General features: G+C 64.5%; 2 protein-coding genes across 2 annotated transcripts; both read right to left on the bottom strand.

Moving 5' to 3' along the window:
* Nucleotides 1-3508: 3508 nt before the first annotated feature.
* Nucleotides 3509-7999, bottom strand: LOC138101512 (M-phase inducer phosphatase 2-like). The gene is made up of 14 exons (XM_068999286.1): nt 7884-7999; nt 7522-7649; nt 7094-7145; nt 6855-6896; nt 6492-6528; nt 6254-6352; nt 5694-6179; nt 5312-5485; nt 5095-5190; nt 4684-4746; nt 4481-4579; nt 4030-4163; nt 3830-3941; nt 3509-3643 (listed from the first exon to the last, which is right to left on the bottom strand). Exons 1-14 carry the CDS (start codon nt 7997-7999, stop codon nt 3509-3511), a joined length of 1773 nt encoding a protein of 590 aa, XP_068855387.1.
* A 3526-nt stretch (nt 8000-11525) lies between these two features.
* On the bottom strand, nt 11526-16016 carry LOC138101513 (M-phase inducer phosphatase 2-like). Its single transcript, XM_068999287.1, has 14 exons — nt 15901-16016; nt 15539-15666; nt 15111-15162; nt 14872-14913; nt 14509-14545; nt 14271-14369; nt 13711-14196; nt 13329-13502; nt 13112-13207; nt 12701-12763; nt 12498-12596; nt 12047-12180; nt 11847-11958; nt 11526-11660 (listed from the first exon to the last, which is right to left on the bottom strand). The coding sequence occupies exons 1-14, from the start codon at nt 16014-16016 to the stop codon at nt 11526-11528; spliced, it is 1773 nt and encodes a 590-aa protein (XP_068855388.1).
* Between the last annotated feature and the right edge of the window lie 854 nt (nt 16017-16870).

The raw sequence follows: 16870 nt of genomic DNA, 5'->3' as shown, positions 1-16870 counted from the left end.
GCGAGCGAGCGACGATCGAGCTGCGGCAAGAGAGCGGCGCCAGGGGACAGGGGACAGGTGGCAAGAGATGGTAAGGAGTGGGAGGGGAAGAGAGCTAAGAGGTGAGAGGTGCTAAGAAGGGCCCAGAGGCGATAAGATGCGCTAAGTGGCGAAGAGAGGGGACGAGAGGTGCCAGGTGAGCCCCGGGCCGCTCCTGCTGCCAGGAACAGCACGAACAACAACAGCGGCGCCCGCAGCCAATGGCAAAGCGCAGCCGGCACGAGGCGACGGCGGCAGCCAATGAGAGGTGGCGCTGGGCGCGAGGGGACGGCGGCGGCCAATGAGAGCTGCGGAGGGCGCGTGGGGGCGGAGCCTGAGCCGAAGGGGCGGTTGATGGTCGAAAGGGGCGTGGCCAACGAGGAAAGGGGCGTGGCCAACGAGGAAAGGGGCGTGGCCAGCCCGGTCCCCGCGCCTGGCCTGGCCGGACCTTGGCACTGCAGGGGACACTCGGTCACCCCTGATGGCCCTCGAGTGTCACCTGCAGGGTAATAAAGTTATGACCTAACAGCACCCTGAGAACCAGGCCATGGCACTGAGTGCCACGTCCACTGTCGAGAAAGCAGGGTTGAAATCCTGCAGGTTGGGTTTTTATGGGTGGAGTTTCTGGTTTCTAATGGCACTTGTGAACAGCCTGCTTTGTTCACCTGCTGAAAACTTTTCTTTCTGTACCGGACTTCAAAGAAACCAAATCAGCTGGTTGTCACTTTTACTTAAGGGCACTTGATTTCTTTGCTCTTCAAACGTGCCCTCGACATGGAGTCCCTGGTGTTGATGTCCTCGGTGGTTCCAACCTGCCTCACTTTCCTCATGGATGTGCCAAAGCAGATGGAACTTTAGCGGAGCTAAAGACTGGGGGCAAAAAGAATCATAACCTAGAACTAATCCCAAAGGTGTTCGACTGGGCCTCCCTTTTCTCCCACCTGGAGATCAAAGCCGGCCAGGGAGTCCAAACCCACTTTGTGGGTGTTGGGAAGGCGCCCCGTTCCTTTGTGGAGGGCCAAGAGCTCTGACAGGAGCCTGCAGAAAGCACCACTTCCTCCTGCTCACGGTGAATTTCCGTGTATTTTTCTAGATACCTGTACTTCTATAGAAATCAGGAATTCTGAGAAAGCTGGGTGTCACGCCCGTGACCTTTGATGCTATTCAAGCACTGCCGACTGCTGCCCTGAAACATTTGAAGAGCTGCAAGGGGATTATTTGACAAAGAATAAAATTGCGGGTGATTTTAGGAAAGGTCTTTGTTTTTGCCATTTTGTGCTGATGCCTTTTCCACTCTTAAAATCAAGAGTCATACATGGTTAGAAGGGGAAAAGGGATTTTACCTTGGTGTTCGTTTTTAAGGATTCTTAGGTGTACACGTCCAGGTCATATGCATCGAGATGCACCCCGCCGAGACTCTCTGTGTCCCCCTCTCCCCCAACATTGGGTATAACATTATAGGTTTTACTAATTAGCATAACTATCAAAGATTCCCCAATGAGAGGCTCAAGTGAGCCCCCCTCCCCAAGGAACCTTCCCCTGTTTGGTTCTATCTTGCTTTACAGAATGTGTTCTGGAGAGGACCTTGGGCTCTGGGGCACACTGATCCCTAGCTACGAAGCTTCTAAAATGTTTAGTCTCTTAGCTTGACAAGCAAGTCCAAGACTGTGGGGAAAAAGCACTAGGAACAGAGAAGTTGTAAAAGGGTATAACGGGTATAAAAGAAAAGGCAAAAATCTTCATGGCATCAGTGCAGTCCTCTGTTTTGCTCTTGTGACTTCTCATTGGCGTTGCTGTTTTCTGCTTGAGCTACTCAGCTGTGTGGCCTTCCTGGCACCCCAAAGTCCTCTGATTACTCACCCCCCCCCAAGGTCTTCTTCAGTAGAGGACACGCCTCTTTGCCCGTGTGTGTGCCAGTGCTCCTTGTCAGACTTTCAAACCAGGATTGTCCGTGAGGCAGGAGCTGATCCAGGAGCCCATTGGCAGTTTGGGATGGAGCAGGATGTGGATATGGGGCCAAGGAGGTGCAGGCGGGAGCCAGGGCAATTTTGGCCAGAGATGGATTCTCTGGTGGGGCACAAAGCAAAGCAAAGGCCAGGCCCAACACCCATAACCAGGCCCCTGTCACCTGGCTGGGGAAGGGAGGGCATGGAGAAGCCCCCCTGGGGCATCCAGGAGTGACTTCAGCTCATCAGGAACACAGGGAAGTGGAGGGGAGGATGGGTGCCCCAAGGGTGACTGAAGCACTTGGCACTGGGAGGCCACTTGCCCGAGAGAGAATGGGGGACCCTGGTGTTAAGGACACCCACCCCTTCAAGGTGCCACATCCCTCGGCCTCCCAGCGAGCCCTGTCCCCCAAAAAGGAATTGTGCCAGCCCTGGGGGTGCTGCAAAGGCCAGAAGAGCCCTCTACAAAGAGAGATAACACGGCTTTGGGGCTCCCAGGCAGGGCGGTGAGGTGTTAAAGCCCCGGGGCTCCTGATGAGCCCAGCCCCACTCAAGAGGGCTGTCATTACCGCGGGGGTCCCGTGGAGAGGGGGTGTAATCACTACAGGAGGATCTCAGAATTTGGGGGGTTGATGGTCCTGAGTGTCCTGATGAGCCCTGACCCCCAAAACGGGGCTGCCACAGTTCTGCGAGTCCTACTGAGCCCGGGCTCCCCTCAGCAACGGCTGTGCCAGCCCTGGGGGTGCTGCAAAGTTCAGGAGTCCCCCTAAGAAAAGACAGGATCCTGGCTGTGGGGGTCCCAGGGAGAGGGGTGCCATGTCACCACCCCAAGTGTCCCACGGGTCCTGCCTGCAAGCCCAGCATGCTCAGGAAAGAGGGTCCCGTGGAGGTCCGGGGCCATGCTGCTGCCAGCCCAGCACGCAGGAACAGCAGCCACGGGGCCAACGCTTGCCCACGTGTCCCTGGGGAAGTCACCACGCCCCACAAGGAAGCCAGCACCTCAGCCCTGTCCCCTGCCAGCAGCTGCCCCTGTCCCCAGACCCCCGGCAGAGCCCTCCAGCCCGGCCTGGCCATCCCACCAGCCCCGCATCGGGGGCTCCCACCCCTGCAGCAGCCTGGTGCGGGCAGCGAGAGCTCAGGACACGCCTTTGTTCTCCTGCAATCGGACTTTATTAACAGAGACTGCAGCGAACAATCCTAACAACGGAGACACTCAGAAATATTGATAACAACGAACACAAAACTATTCCTAACCGGAAACAAACACAAAAGTATTTAGAACAACAAACAAACGCAAAAATATTTATAACAACAAACAAACACAAAATATTTCGAACAACGAACAAAAAAATATTTGCAACAACGAACAAACACAAAAATATTTGCAACGAACAAACGCAAAACCGCTCTGAACAAAAACTACCACCCCAAAGCCATCGCAGCAAACCCGAGCGAGCAGGCGAGGCGCATCCGCAGCCAAGGGAAGCCTTCCTCCGTTCCCAGCTCCAGCGCTGCCCCGACGCGGCTGAGAGACCCCCGGGCGCTCACAGGTCCCGCCCGCGGCTGAAGAGCGCCCGCCGGCCGCGCTCGCGGAGCCGCCTCTGCCCGCGGAACTTGCGCAGCTCCTCCTTGAACGCGGAGTGCAGCATGGGCCGATAGTCCCGGGGCTCGCAGTGGCTCTGCAAGCCACGGACGGCTCCGTCAGCCCCCGCAGCACAGCAGCCGCCGGCCCTGCAGATCCCCGCCCGTGGCGGCGAGGATGCTCAGAGCCACAGCTGCCCCTCGCCACCGCCGTGTGCCCCCGCCACTTCTTCCCTCTCGGCGCCGACCGCCTGCCACCGAGGGGACACGGGGACGGCACTCACCGGGAACTGGAGGAAGAACTCCCGGTAGCCGCCCTTCAGCACGTACAGCTCGGGGTAGTGCAGCTGGGGGTACTCGTGGCAGCGGCGATCCCTCTCCCGCAGGAACTTGCACCTGTGCCACGGACAAAACGCGCGGCATCACCCCCGTGCCGGGATCCGCGGCTGGCAGAGCCCAGCGGGCCCCCCGGGCCATCACTCACATTTTGGGCCCCCGCTCAACAGAGAACTCGCAGTGGAAGATGACGATCACCCTCCTGCTGGAGTCCAGGGGCACGATGGGCTGCTCCAGCAGCGATTCCTCCACGTCCCGCTGCAGCGGCAGGTTGACAGCGCCCTGGCGAGGCAGAGAAGGCGCCTTTTCCCCCTCCGTGTCCCATTGCATTTTGTGCAGCGACTCAAGGACGCTGCCCCCAAGCCTCCCCCAGCAGCACCGTCACCCGCGGTCCTGGGACACCGTCACCCTCCTCCTTGCAGCTGCGAACCAGCCCTTCAGGGGGTGGCTCGGCACTGCCCAGGGGCTGCTCCACCCCACCGGGCGGCTCAGTGCCCTCCGGGGGGGCTGCTCGAGCCCTCGCCGTGGGCTCAGCACCTCCGAGGGTGCTTCGGACCCCGCCCTTCCTCCCGGCCCCAGGGCCACGAGGGGCTTCTGACCTTGACGTGGCCCCCCTCGTACTCGTAGGGATAGCGGCAGTCCACGACGAGGCTGCTCTCGATGCTGCTGCTGAAGTGCCCCGCCAGCACCGCCGCCAGCTGCGGGGGGAGCGCGTCACCAAAGGGGGGGACAGCCGGGGGACAGGGCGAGAGCAGGCAGGCAGCCCCTCGGGGGGGCCGGGGAGGGGCTGCAGCCCCCTTACCGTCTCAGGGGAGATGTACTTCAGGCCCGGCTCCTTGCCCTCCACCGTCGGCAGGAGGTGAGGCTGCAACAGACAGGCTCTGGGCTCAGCCCCATTCCAAGGACACCTCCCAGGCCTGCAACCTGTCGCCCCAGCCCACAAGCCCCCGAGCGGCCAGCTGTGCCCCCGCGGGAGGGCAAGGGCCACATAGACGGGGCTGTGCCACACGGCTGGAGCAGAGGAGCGGCCATGGGGCTCTTCATGCACCGCAGCGATGCTGCAGGCTGGCAAGTCACGGCCCCAAGGCCCCGTGGCCCCAGGCATGGGCCACCAGCTCGCTTTGGGCTCTCACAGCGCTGCGGGGCTCCAGCCATGCTCCCCGTTCCGAATGATGGGGGCACCCCCTCACCTGCCCCATCCTCGTGGCCCTACCTTGGAGAAATCCCCGATGAGCTCCTGGTCATCGTTGGCCAGCAGGTTCTCGAGCTCCTCACGCCGGGCGGAGCGGGAAGGCTCCAGCCACGCTCCCTGCCGAGGCACCAGCCAGAGACACCCCCAAATGTCAGCAGCGGCTCTGCCAGAGCCGGGCCGGGGCCCAGGCCCGCCAGGGACACGCTGGCTCTCAGCCCACACCTTCCCCAGCACCCACCGGCTCCAGCGACGCCTCCTGGCCAGGGCTGCCGGCCACCCTCCTCTGCCGCTTGGCCTCCACAGGGCTGTCGCTGTCCGAGGGCTGTCCCCGCTTCAGGACGGGCCTGGCGACACTGCCCGGCTCCGAGGGCGAGCGGGACAGCTGCCGGCACTGGCTGCGCTTCCCCGGCCGCTGTGGGGAGAGCCCGCGCTGCTGCCTGGCGCTCTGGCAAGCCCCAGCACCAGCAGGGCAGCGGCCGAGGCTCCCGCTCCCCGTGACCAAGACAAGCCCACAGTCTCTGGGCTGCTGCTGCTCACCAAGCAGCGGCCCCAGACGCCCCAGTGGAGACCCCAAGAGGGGATTGTGGGGCTCTGTCCACTTCCCAAAGGCTCCCACGTACCAGCTTTGCCTCCTCCTTGCTCATCACCGGCGTGCTCACCACGTTCTCCTTCTCCTGGGGCACGGTGGCATCGCTCTGCCAGGGCAGCAGCTGGGGAGACTTGGGGCACAGGCAGAGGAGATCGTGAAATGGGCACAAGTCCTGCCAGCTGCTTCCCAGCCGCAGGCAGGCACGGATCCCATAGGCGAGCTCCATCCACCACCTGCCGGTGCCTTCCAGCTTTGGAGACGCACGGGCTGTCCCCGTGACCCCCCGGCCCGGCCATCTCCCACCTCCGCAGCTCTCCAGGCCACGCGGGCAGCTCGGAGCGGCAGCTCCCACGCGTGCAGCCCCGGCATCACCCATCGCTGCTGCCCTCCCGAGCCCTCCAGCCTCTCTCACCAGCAGCTCTGATGCGGCCCAGGGGCTCTCGGCAAGGGGCTCCCTCCTGGCGGCCCCATGGCTCCGCTGGCCCGGCCTCGGCAGCTTCTTGGCCACAAAGCCCTCCTGCAGCGGGGGGGACACGGCGTCAGCACCCCTCTGTCCCCTCCCTGCCCCCCAGCTCTCGCTGCCCCCCTCACCTCATCCTCGGGCTCCCTGCGGCGCCGCCGCGCTCTGTCCCTGCGCTCCTGCAGCTGCGAGATGTCCTTCAGGACGCGGCTGCCGTCCCGCTGCCACGCCTGTGGGACAGCCAGCGGTGAGAGGTGCGCACCAGCCCTGCCCCCTCTCCTGCCTCCATCCTCCTCGTCCCGGCTCGCCCAGGGACTCGGCAGGATCCTGCCTCGCTCTGCTCAGCCCTGCGCAGCCTCCAGCACTCACCGGCAACGCGTGCATCCTCTGCCGAAGGAGCTTCCTGCTGCAAGAGCCGGCAGAGGAAAGGGTCAAATGACAGCAGGTGGCCTGGGCCGCTGAGTCCCACCCCTCTGCCATTGCCACCTCTGTCCCCCACGTGCTCAGGGCGGGGTGAGACGCCCCCCCCCCCCACCCGGGGCTGTCACAGCTCCCCAAAGGGACCTGGGGCAAAACCACCTCCAGGCACTGAGGAAACACCAACGGCCTGAGCGGGACCCCAGCAGGGGGAACGGGGACAGCCTGGCTTTTGGCTGTGGGACAGGGACAGCCTGGGCACGGGGACAGCCCGGCATTCATGTCCTGCGGCAGGGACAGAGCCCCTGCACTTACTCTTTGAGCGCTCTCCCGAACGCCGGCATCGTTCTCTGGGAGCTGTGGGGAGAGCAGAGATGGGGTCAGTGGCGGTGGCATCCACGTCGCCGCCCAAGCAGGCCAGCTTGCCACCGCCCAGGCACAGCCTGGGGCTCACAGCTGGCTGCACAGCCGCCAGCGAGGCTGAGAGCGGGCCCTGCTGCGCGGGGGAGGGACAGGGGGTGTCCCCGGGAGGACACGGGCATGGGGCCGCTCACTCTTCCTGCGCGGCCGCGGGCTTCTGCTGCGTGGGGAAGTCCGGCTCCAGTCCTGCGGGAACAAGGCACTGGGCTAGTAGCCCCGCTGCGGGGATCGGCCTCCTGCCCCCAGCCCGGGGCCCCGGGCACTTCGGGGCCGGGCACGGAGTCCCCCAGCAGGCGGGTGCCAACGGCCCTGCGAGCACCGCTGCCCATGGAATGTCGCGTGTCCCCCGGAGCAGGCTGTCACCGCAGCGCTTCCCGGCTGCGCCCCGGCCAGCGCAGCTCTAGGCTCCCGCCCATCCCTCCCCACCAGCTGCCCCGCCTCGAGCCCCTCGCCAGCCCCTCGGCCAAGCCCTCCCGCCACAGCCCTGTCCCCTTAGGCTAACACCCTCTGCAGGAGCCCAGGCCCGGGCAGCGCCCGGGGACGGAGCAGCCGCATCCCTCACCTGCATCCGGGGGCTGGCAAGAGAGCGAGTGGCGGCCACAGTCCGAGGCCAGCGGCTGCGGGGACGGCGTGTGCCACAGCCGCGGCAGGGGCAGCCCCCCGTGGCCCCGCTTCGGGGTGTCCCGGTGCCTGCGGGCGGTCAGGACGGGGCAGTGTCAGCGGCCCGCTTGGGCCTCGCCCCTTGTGGCCCTGCCGGGCCGGGGGCAGGAGCTGCAGCAGGGGATCCCCAAAGCGTGCCAGCCCCCTTTGGCACGGCCCCGCCGCCGAGCCCCGCGCGGAGCAGCCGTGTCCCGTCGGGGCAGTCCCGCGTGCGGCGGGCGGCCAAAGCCCCTCCCAGCCGCTGGCCCTCGGCCACCCCCTCACCTGGCGGGGCCCGCCGGGTCAGCCTTGTCCAGCGGCGTGAGCGGGGCCGTGCCCGGCGAGGGCAGCGGGGAGATGGCCGCCAGCCCGGGCAGCCCGCGGCCGCCGCACAGTGACATGGCCCGGGCAGGGAGCGAGCGAGCGAGCGACGATCGAGCTGCGGCAAGAGAGCGGCGCCAGGGGACAGGGGACAGGTGGCAAGAGATGGTAAGGAGTGGGAGGGGAAGAGAGCTAAGAGGTGAGAGGTGCTAAGAAGGGCCCAGAGGCGATAAGATGCGCTAAGTGGCGAAGAGAGGGGACGAGAGGTGCCAGGTGAGCCCCGGGCCGCTCCTGCTGCCAGGAACAGCACGAACAACAACAGCGGCGCCCGCAGCCAATGGCAAAGCGCAGCCGGCACGAGGCGACGGCGGCAGCCAATGAGAGGTGGCGCTGGGCGCGAGGGGACGGCGGCGGCCAATGAGAGCTGCGGAGGGCGCGTGGGGGCGGAGCCTGAGCCGAAGGGGCGGTTGATGGTCGAAAGGGGCGTGGCCAACGAGGAAAGGGGCGTGGCCAACGAGGAAAGGGGCGTGGCCAGCCCGGTCCCCGCGCCTGGCCTGGCCGGACCTTGGCACTGCAGGGGACACTCGGTCACCCCTGATGGCCCTCGAGTGTCACCTGCAGGGTAATAAAGTTATGACCTAACAGCACCCTGAGAACCAGGCCATGGCACTGAGTGCCACGTCCACTGTCGAGAAAGCAGGGTTGAAATCCTGCAGGTTGGGTTTTTATGGGTGGAGTTTCTGGTTTCTAATGGCACTTGTGAACAGCCTGCTTTGTTCACCTGCTGAAAACTTTTCTTTCTGTACCGGACTTCAAAGAAACCAAACCAGCTGGTTGTCACTTTTACTTAAGGGCACTTGATTTCTTTGCTCTTCAAACGTGCCCTCGACATGGAGTCCCTGGTGTTGATGTCCTCGGTGGTTCCAACCTGCCTCACTTTCCTCATGGATGTGCCAAAGCAGATGGAACTTTAGCGGAGCTAAAGACTGGGGGCAAAAAGAATCATAACCTAGAACTAATCCCAAAGGTGTTCGACTGGGCCTCCCTTTTCTCCCACCTGGAGATCAAAGCCGGCCAGGGAGTCCAAACCCACTTTGTGGGTGTTGGGAAGGCGCCCCGTTCCTTTGTGGAGGGCCAAGAGCTCTGACAGGAGCCTGCAGAAAGCACCACTTCCTCCTGCTCACGGTGAATTTCCGTGTATTTTTCTAGATACCTGTACTTCTATAGAAATCAGGAATTCTGAGAAAGCTGGGTGTCACGCCCGTGACCTTTGATGCTATTCAAGCACTGCCGACTGCTGCCCTGAAACATTTGAAGAGCTGCAAGGGGATTATTTGACAAAGAATAAAATTGCGGGTGATTTTAGGAAAGGTCTTTGTTTTTGCCATTTTGTGCTGATGCCTTTTCCACTCTTAAAATCAAGAGTCATACATGGTTAGAAGGGGAAAAGGGATTTTACCTTGGTGTTCGTTTTTAAGGATTCTTAGGTGTACACGTCCAGGTCATATGCATCGAGATGCACCCCGCCGAGACTCTCTGTGTCCCCCTCTCCCCCAACATTGGGTATAACATTATAGGTTTTACTAATTAGCATAACTATCAAAGATTCCCCAATGAGAGGCTCAAGTGAGCCCCCCTCCCCAAGGAACCTTCCCCTGTTTGGTTCTATCTTGCTTTACAGAATGTGTTCTGGAGAGGACCTTGGGCTCTGGGGCACACTGATCCCTAGCTACGAAGCTTCTAAAATGTTTAGTCTCTTAGCTTGACAAGCAAGTCCAAGACTGTGGGGAAAAAGCACTAGGAACAGAGAAGTTGTAAAAGGGTATAACGGGTATAAAAGAAAAGGCAAAAATCTTCATGGCATCAGTGCAGTCCTCTGTTTTGCTCTTGTGACTTCTCATTGGCGTTGCTGTTTTCTGCTTGAGCTACTCAGCTGTGTGGCCTTCCTGGCACCCCAAAGTCCTCTGATTACTCACCGCCCCCCAAGGTCTTCTTCAGTAGAGGACACGCCTCTTTGCCCGTGTGTGTGCCAGTGCTCCTTGTCAGACTTTCAAACCAGGATTGTCCGTGAGGCAGGAGCTGATCCAGGAGCCCATTGGCAGTTTGGGATGGAGCAGGATGTGGATATGGGGCCAAGGAGGTGCAGGCGGGAGCCAGGGCAATTTTGGCCAGAGATGGATTCTCTGGTGGGGCACAAAGCAAAGCAAAGGCCAGGCCCAACACCCATAACCAGGCCCCTGTCACCTGGCTGGGGAAGGGAGGGCATGGAGAAGCCCCCCTGGGGCATCCAGGAGTGACTTCAGCTCATCAGGAACACAGGGAAGTGGAGGGGAGGATGGGTGCCCCAAGGGTGACTGAAGCACTTGGCACTGGGAGGCCACTTGCCCGAGAGAGAATGGGGGACCCTGGTGTTAAGGACACCCACCCCTTCAAGGTGCCACATCCCTCGGCCTCCCAGCGAGCCCTGTCCCCCAAAAAGGAATTGTGCCAGCCCTGGGGGTGCTGCAAAGGCCAGAAGAGCCCTCTACAAAGAGAGATAACACGGCTTTGGGGCTCCCAGGCAGGGCGGTGAGGTGTTAAAGCCCCGGGGCTCCTGATGAGCCCAGCCCCACTCAAGAGGGCTGTCATTACCGCGGGGGTCCCGTGGAGAGGGGGTGTAATCACTACAGGAGGATCTCAGAATTTGGGGGGTTGATGGTCCTGAGTGTCCTGATGAGCCCTGACCCCCAAAACGGGGCTGCCACAGTTCTGCGAGTCCTACTGAGCCCGGGCTCCCCTCAGCAACGGCTGTGCCAGCCCTGGGGGTGCTGCAAAGTTCAGGAGTCCCCCTAAGAAAAGACAGGATCCTGGCTGTGGGGGTCCCAGGGAGAGGGGTGCCATGTCACCACCCCAAGTGTCCCACGGGTCCTGCCTGCAAGCCCAGCATGCTCAGGAAAGAGGGTCCCGTGGAGGTCCGGGGCCATGCTGCTGCCAGCCCAGCACGCAGGAACAGCAGCCACGGGGCCAACGCTTGCCCACGTGTCCCTGGGGAAGTCACCACGCCCCACAAGGAAGCCAGCACCTCAGCCCTGTCCCCTGCCAGCAGCTGCCCCTGTCCCCAGACCCCCGGCAGAGCCCTCCAGCCCGGCCTGGCCATCCCACCAGCCCCGCATCGGGGGCTCCCACCCCTGCAGCAGCCTGGTGCGGGCAGCGAGAGCTCAGGACACGCCTTTGTTCTCCTGCAATCGGACTTTATTAACAGAGACTGCAGCGAACAATCCTAACAACGGAGACACTCAGAAATATTGATAACAACGAACACAAAACTATTCCTAACCGGAAACAAACACAAAAGTATTTAGAACAACAAACAAACGCAAAAATATTTATAACAACAAACAAACACAAAATATTTCGAACAACGAACAAAAAAATATTTGCAACAACGAACAAACACAAAAATATTTGCAACGAACAAACGCAAAACCGCTCTGAACAAAAACTACCACCCCAAAGCCATCGCAGCAAACCCGAGCGAGCAGGCGAGGCGCATCCGCAGCCAAGGGAAGCCTTCCTCCGTTCCCAGCTCCAGCGCTGCCCCGACGCGGCTGAGAGACCCCCGGGCGCTCACAGGTCCCGCCCGCGGCTGAAGAGCGCCCGCCGGCCGCGCTCGCGGAGCCGCCTCTGCCCGCGGAACTTGCGCAGCTCCTCCTTGAACGCGGAGTGCAGCATGGGCCGATAGTCCCGGGGCTCGCAGTGGCTCTGCAAGCCACGGACGGCTCCGTCAGCCCCCGCAGCACAGCAGCCGCCGGCCCTGCAGATCCCCGCCCGTGGCGGCGAGGATGCTCAGAGCCACAGCTGCCCCTCGCCACCGCCGTGTGCCCCCGCCACTTCTTCCCTCTCGGCGCCGACCGCCTGCCACCGAGGGGACACGGGGACGGCACTCACCGGGAACTGGAGGAAGAACTCCCGGTAGCCGCCCTTCAGCACGTACAGCTCGGGGTAGTGCAGCTGGGGGTACTCGTGGCAGCGGCGATCCCTCTCCCGCAGGAACTTGCACCTGTGCCACGGACAAAACGCGCGGCATCACCCCCGTGCCGGGATCCGCGGCTGGCAGAGCCCAGCGGGCCCCCCGGGCCATCACTCACATTTTGGGCCCCCGCTCAACAGAGAACTCGCAGTGGAAGATGACGATCACCCTCCTGCTGGAGTCCAGGGGCACGATGGGCTGCTCCAGCAGCGATTCCTCCACGTCCCGCTGCAGCGGCAGGTTGACAGCGCCCTGGCGAGGCAGAGAAGGCGCCTTTTCCCCCTCCGTGTCCCATTGCATTTTGTGCAGCGACTCAAGGACGCTGCCCCCAAGCCTCCCCCAGCAGCACCGTCACCCGCGGTCCTGGGACACCGTCACCCTCCTCCTTGCAGCTGCGAACCAGCCCTTCAGGGGGTGGCTCGGCACTGCCCAGGGGCTGCTCCACCCCACCGGGCGGCTCAGTGCCCTCCGGGGGGGCTGCTCGAGCCCTCGCCGTGGGCTCAGCACCTCCGAGGGTTCTTCGGACCCCGCCCTTCCTCCCGGCCCCAGGGCCACGAGGGGCTTCTGACCTTGACGTGGCCCCCCTCGTACTCGTAGGGATAGCGGCAGTCCACGACGAGGCTGCTCTCGATGCTGCTGCTGAAGTGCCCCGCCAGCACCGCCGCCAGCTGCGGGGGGAGCGCGTCACCAAAGGGGGGGACAGCCGGGGGACAGGGCGAGAGCAGGCAGGCAGCCCCTCGGGGGGGCCGGGGAGGGGCTGCAGCCCCCTTACCGTCTCAGGGGAGATGTACTTCAGGCCCGGCTCCTTGCCCTCCACCGTCGGCAGGAGGTGAGGCTGCAACAGACAGGCTCTGGGCTCAGCCCCATTCCAAGGACACCTCCCAGGCCTGCAACCTGTCGCCCCAGCCCACAAGCCCCCGAGCGGCCAGCTGTGCCCCCGCGGGAGGGCAAGGGCCACATAGACGGGGCTGTGCCACACGGCTGGAGCAGAGGAGCGGCCATGGGGCTCTTCATGCACCGCAGCGATGCTGCAGGCTGGCAAGTCACGGCCCCAAGGCCCCGTGGCCCCAGGCATGGGCCACCAGCTCGCTTTGGGCTCTCACAGCGCTGCGGGGCTCCAGCCATGCTCCCCGTTCCGAATGATGGGGGCACCCCCTCACCTGCCCCATCCTCGTGGCCCTACCTTGGAGAAATCCCCGATGAGCTCCTGGTCATCGTTGGCCAGCAGGTTCTCGAGCTCCTCACGCCGGGCGGAGCGGGAAGGCTCCAGCCACGCTCCCTGCCGAGGCACCAGCCAGAGACACCCCCAAATGTCAGCAGCGGCTCTGCCAGAGCCGGGCCGGGGCCCAGGCCCGCCAGGGACACGCTGGCTCTCAGCCCACACCTTCCCCAGCACCCACCGGCTCCAGCGACGCCTCCTGGCCAGGGCTGCCGGCCACCCTCCTCTGCCGCTTGGCCTCCACAGGGCTGTCGCTGTCCGAGGGCTGTCCCCGCTTCAGGACGGGCCTGGCGACACTGCCCGGCTCCGAGGGCGAGCGGGACAGCTGCCGGCACTGGCTGCGCTTCCCCGGACGCTGTGGGGAGAGCCCGCGCTGCTGCCTGGCGCTCTGGCAAGCCCCAGCACCAGCAGGGCAGCGGCCGAGGCTCCCGCTCCCCGTGACCAAGACAAGCCCACAGTCTCTGGGCTGCTGCTGCTCACCAAGCAGCGGCCCCAGACGCCCCAGTGGAGACCCCAAGAGGGGATTGTGGGGCTCTGTCCACTTCCCAAAGGCTCCCACGTACCAGCTTTGCCTCCTCCTTGCTCATCACCGGCGTGCTCACCACGTTCTCCTTCTCCTGGGGCACGGTGGCATCGCTCTGCCAGGGCAGCAGCTGGGGAGACTTGGGGCACAGGCAGAGGAGATCGTGAAATGGGCACAAGTCCTGCCAGCTGCTTCCCAGCCGCAGGCAGGCACGGATCCCATAGGCGAGCTCCATCCACCACCTGCCGGTGCCTTCCAGCTTTGGAGACGCACGGGCTGTCCCCGTGACCCCCCGGCCCGGCCATCTCCCACCTCCGCAGCTCTCCAGGCCACGCGGGCAGCTCGGAGCGGCAGCTCCCACGCGTGCAGCCCCGGCATCACCCATCGCTGCTGCCCTCCCGAGCCCTCCAGCCTCTCTCACCAGCAGCTCTGATGCGGCCCAGGGGCTCTCGGCAAGGGGCTCCCTCCTGGCGGCCCCATGGCTCCGCTGGCCCGGCCTCGGCAGCTTCTTGGCCACAAAGCCCTCCTGCAGCGGGGGGGACACGGCGTCAGCACCCCTCTGTCCCCTCCCTGCCCCCCAGCTCTCGCTGCCCCCCTCACCTCATCCTCGGGCTCCCTGCGGCGCCGCCGCGCTCTGTCCCTGCGCTCCTGCAGCTGCGAGATGTCCTTCAGGACGCGGCTGCCGTCCCGCTGCCACGCCTGTGGGACAGCCAGCGGTGAGAGGTGCGCACCAGCCCTGCCCCCTCTCCTGCCTCCATCCTCCTCGTCCCGGCTCGCCCAGGGACTCGGCAGGATCCTGCCTCGCTCTGCTCAGCCCTGCGCAGCCTCCAGCACTCACCGGCAACGCGTGCATCCTCTGCCGAAGGAGCTTCCTGCTGCAAGAGCCGGCAGAGGAAAGGGTCAAATGACAGCAGGTGGCCTGGGCCGCTGAGTCCCACCCCTCTGCCATTGCCACCTCTGTCCCCCACGTGCTCAGGGCGGGGTGAGACGCCCCCCCCCCCCACCCGGGGCTGTCACAGCTCCCCAAAGGGACCTGGGGCAAAACCACCTCCAGGCACTGAGGAAACACCAACGGCCTGAGCGGGACCCCAGCAGGGGGAACGGGGACAGCCTGGCTTTTGGCTGTGGGACAGGGACAGCCTGGGCACGGGGACAGCCCGGCATTCATGTCCTGCGGCAGGGACAGAGCCCCTGCACTTACTCTTTGAGCGCTCTCCCGAACGCCGGCATCGTTCTCTGGGAGCTGTGGGGAGAGCAGAGATGGGGTCAGTGGCGGTGGCATCCACGTCGCCGCCCAAGCAGGCCAGCTTGCCACCGCCCAGGCACAGCCTGGGGCTCACAGCTGGCTGCACAGCCGCCAGCGAGGCTGAGAGCGGGCCCTGCTGCGCGGGGGAGGGACAGGGGGTGTCCCCGGGAGGACACGGGCATGGGGCCGCTCACTCTTCCTGCGCGGCCGCGGGCTTCTGCTGCGTGGGGAAGTCCGGCTCCAGTCCTGCGGGAACAAGGCACTGGGCTAGTAGCCCCGCTGCGGGGATCGGCCTCCTGCCCCCAGCCCGGGGCCCCGGGCACTTCGGGGCCGGGCACGGAGTCCCCCAGCAGGCGGGTGCCAACGGCCCTGCGAGCACCGCTGCCCATGGAATGTCGCGTGTCCCCCGGAGCAGGCTGTCACCGCAGCGCTTCCCGGCTGCGCCCCGGCCAGCGCAGCTCTAGGCTCCCGCCCATCCCTCCCCACCAGCTGCCCCGCCTCGAGCCCCTCGCCAGCCCCTCGGCCAAGCCCTCCCGCCACAGCCCTGTCCCCTTAGGCTAACACCCTCTGCAGGAGCCCAGGCCCGGGCAGCGCCCGGGGACGGAGCAGCCGCATCCCTCACCTGCATCCGGGGGCTGGCAAGAGAGCGAGTGGCGGCCACAGTCCGAGGCCAGCGGCTGCGGGGACGGCGTGTGCCACAGCCGCGGCAGGGGCAGCCCCCCGTGGCCCCGCTTCGGGGTGTCCCGGTGCCTGCGGGCGGTCAGGACGGGGCAGTGTCAGCGGCCCGCTTGGGCCTCGCCCCTTGTGGCCCTGCCGGGCCGGGGGCAGGAGCTGCAGCAGGGGATCCCCAAAGCGTGCCAGCCCCCTTTGGCACGGCCCCGCCGCCGAGCCCCGCGCGGAGCAGCCGTGTCCCGTCGGGGCAGTCCCGCGTGCGGCGGGCGGCCAAAGCCCCTCCCAGCCGCTGGCCCTCGGCCACCCCCTCACCTGGCGGGGCCCGCCGGGTCAGCCTTGTCCAGCGGCGTGAGCGGGGCCGTGCCCGGCGAGGGCAGCGGGGAGATGGCCGCCAGCCCGGGCAGCCCGCGGCCGCCGCACAGTGACATGGCCCGGGCAGGGAGCGAGCGAGCGAGCGACGATCGAGCTGCGGCAAGAGAGCGGCGCCAGGGGACAGGGGACAGGTGGCAAGAGATGGTAAGGAGTGGGAGGGGAAGAGAGCTAAGAGGTGAGAGGTGCTAAGAAGGGCCCAGAGGCGATAAGATGCGCTAAGTGGCGAAGAGAGGGGACGAGAGGTGCCAGGTGAGCCCCGGGCCGCTCCTGCTGCCAGGAACAGCACGAACAACAACAGCGGCGCCCGCAGCCAATGGCAAAGCGCAGCCGGCACGAGGCGACGGCGGCAGCCAATGAGAGGTGGCGCTGGGCGCGAGGGGACGGCGGCGGCCAATGAGAGCTGCGGAGGGCGCGTGGGGGCGGAGCCTGAGCCGAAGGGGCGGTTGATGGTCGAAAGGGGCGTGGCCAACGAGGAAAGGGGCGTGGCTAACGAGGAAAGGGGCGTGGCCAACGAGGAAAGGGGCGTGGCCAGCCCGGTCCCCGCGCCTGGCCTGGCCGGACCTTGGCACTGCAGGGGACACTCGGTCACCCCTGATGGCCCTCGAGTGTCACCTGCAGGGTAATAAAGTTATGACCTAACAGCACCCTGAGAACCAGGCCATGGCACTGAGTGCCACGTCCACTGTCGAGAAAGCAGGGTTGAAATCCTGCAGGTTGGGTTTTTATGGGTGGAGTTTCTGGTTTCTAATGGCACTTGTGAACAGCCTGCTTTGTTCACCTGCTGAAAACTTTTCTTTCTGTACCGGACTTCAAAGAAACCAAATCAGCTGGTTGTCACTTTTACTTAAGGGCACTTGATTTCTTTGCTCTTCAAACGTGCCCTCGACATGGAGTCCCTGGTGTTGATGTC

This window comes from Aphelocoma coerulescens, unplaced genomic scaffold, assembly GCF_041296385.1.
Source record: "Aphelocoma coerulescens isolate FSJ_1873_10779 unplaced genomic scaffold, UR_Acoe_1.0 HiC_scaffold_315, whole genome shotgun sequence".
NCBI classification, from domain to species: domain Eukaryota; kingdom Metazoa; phylum Chordata; class Aves; order Passeriformes; family Corvidae; genus Aphelocoma; species Aphelocoma coerulescens.
Note: the sequence above shows the minus strand (reverse complement) of the source record. Positions and strands in the feature narration are given on the sequence as shown.

Excerpts from the sequence above, each read along its gene's own strand:
- LOC138101512 (XM_068999286.1), bottom strand. The coding sequence starts at position 7,999 with ATGTCACTGTGCGGCGGCCGCGGGCTGCCCGGGCTGGCGGCCATCTCC. Across the intron at positions 5,486-5,693 it reads GCAAGGAGGAGGCAAAGCTG|CGGCCGGGGAAGCGCAGCCA; the intron begins GTACGTGGGAGC and ends CTCTCCCCACAG. Across the intron at positions 5,191-5,311 it reads AGGAGGCGTCGCTGGAGCCG|GGAGCGTGGCTGGAGCCTTC; the intron begins GTGGGTGCTGGG and ends GTGCCTCGGCAG.
- LOC138101513 (XM_068999287.1), bottom strand. The coding sequence starts at position 16,016 with ATGTCACTGTGCGGCGGCCGCGGGCTGCCCGGGCTGGCGGCCATCTCC. Across the intron at positions 13,503-13,710 it reads GCAAGGAGGAGGCAAAGCTG|CGTCCGGGGAAGCGCAGCCA; the intron begins GTACGTGGGAGC and ends CTCTCCCCACAG. Across the intron at positions 11,661-11,846 it reads AGTTCTTCCTCCAGTTCCCG|AGCCACTGCGAGCCCCGGGA; the intron begins GTGAGTGCCGTC and ends CGTGGCTTGCAG.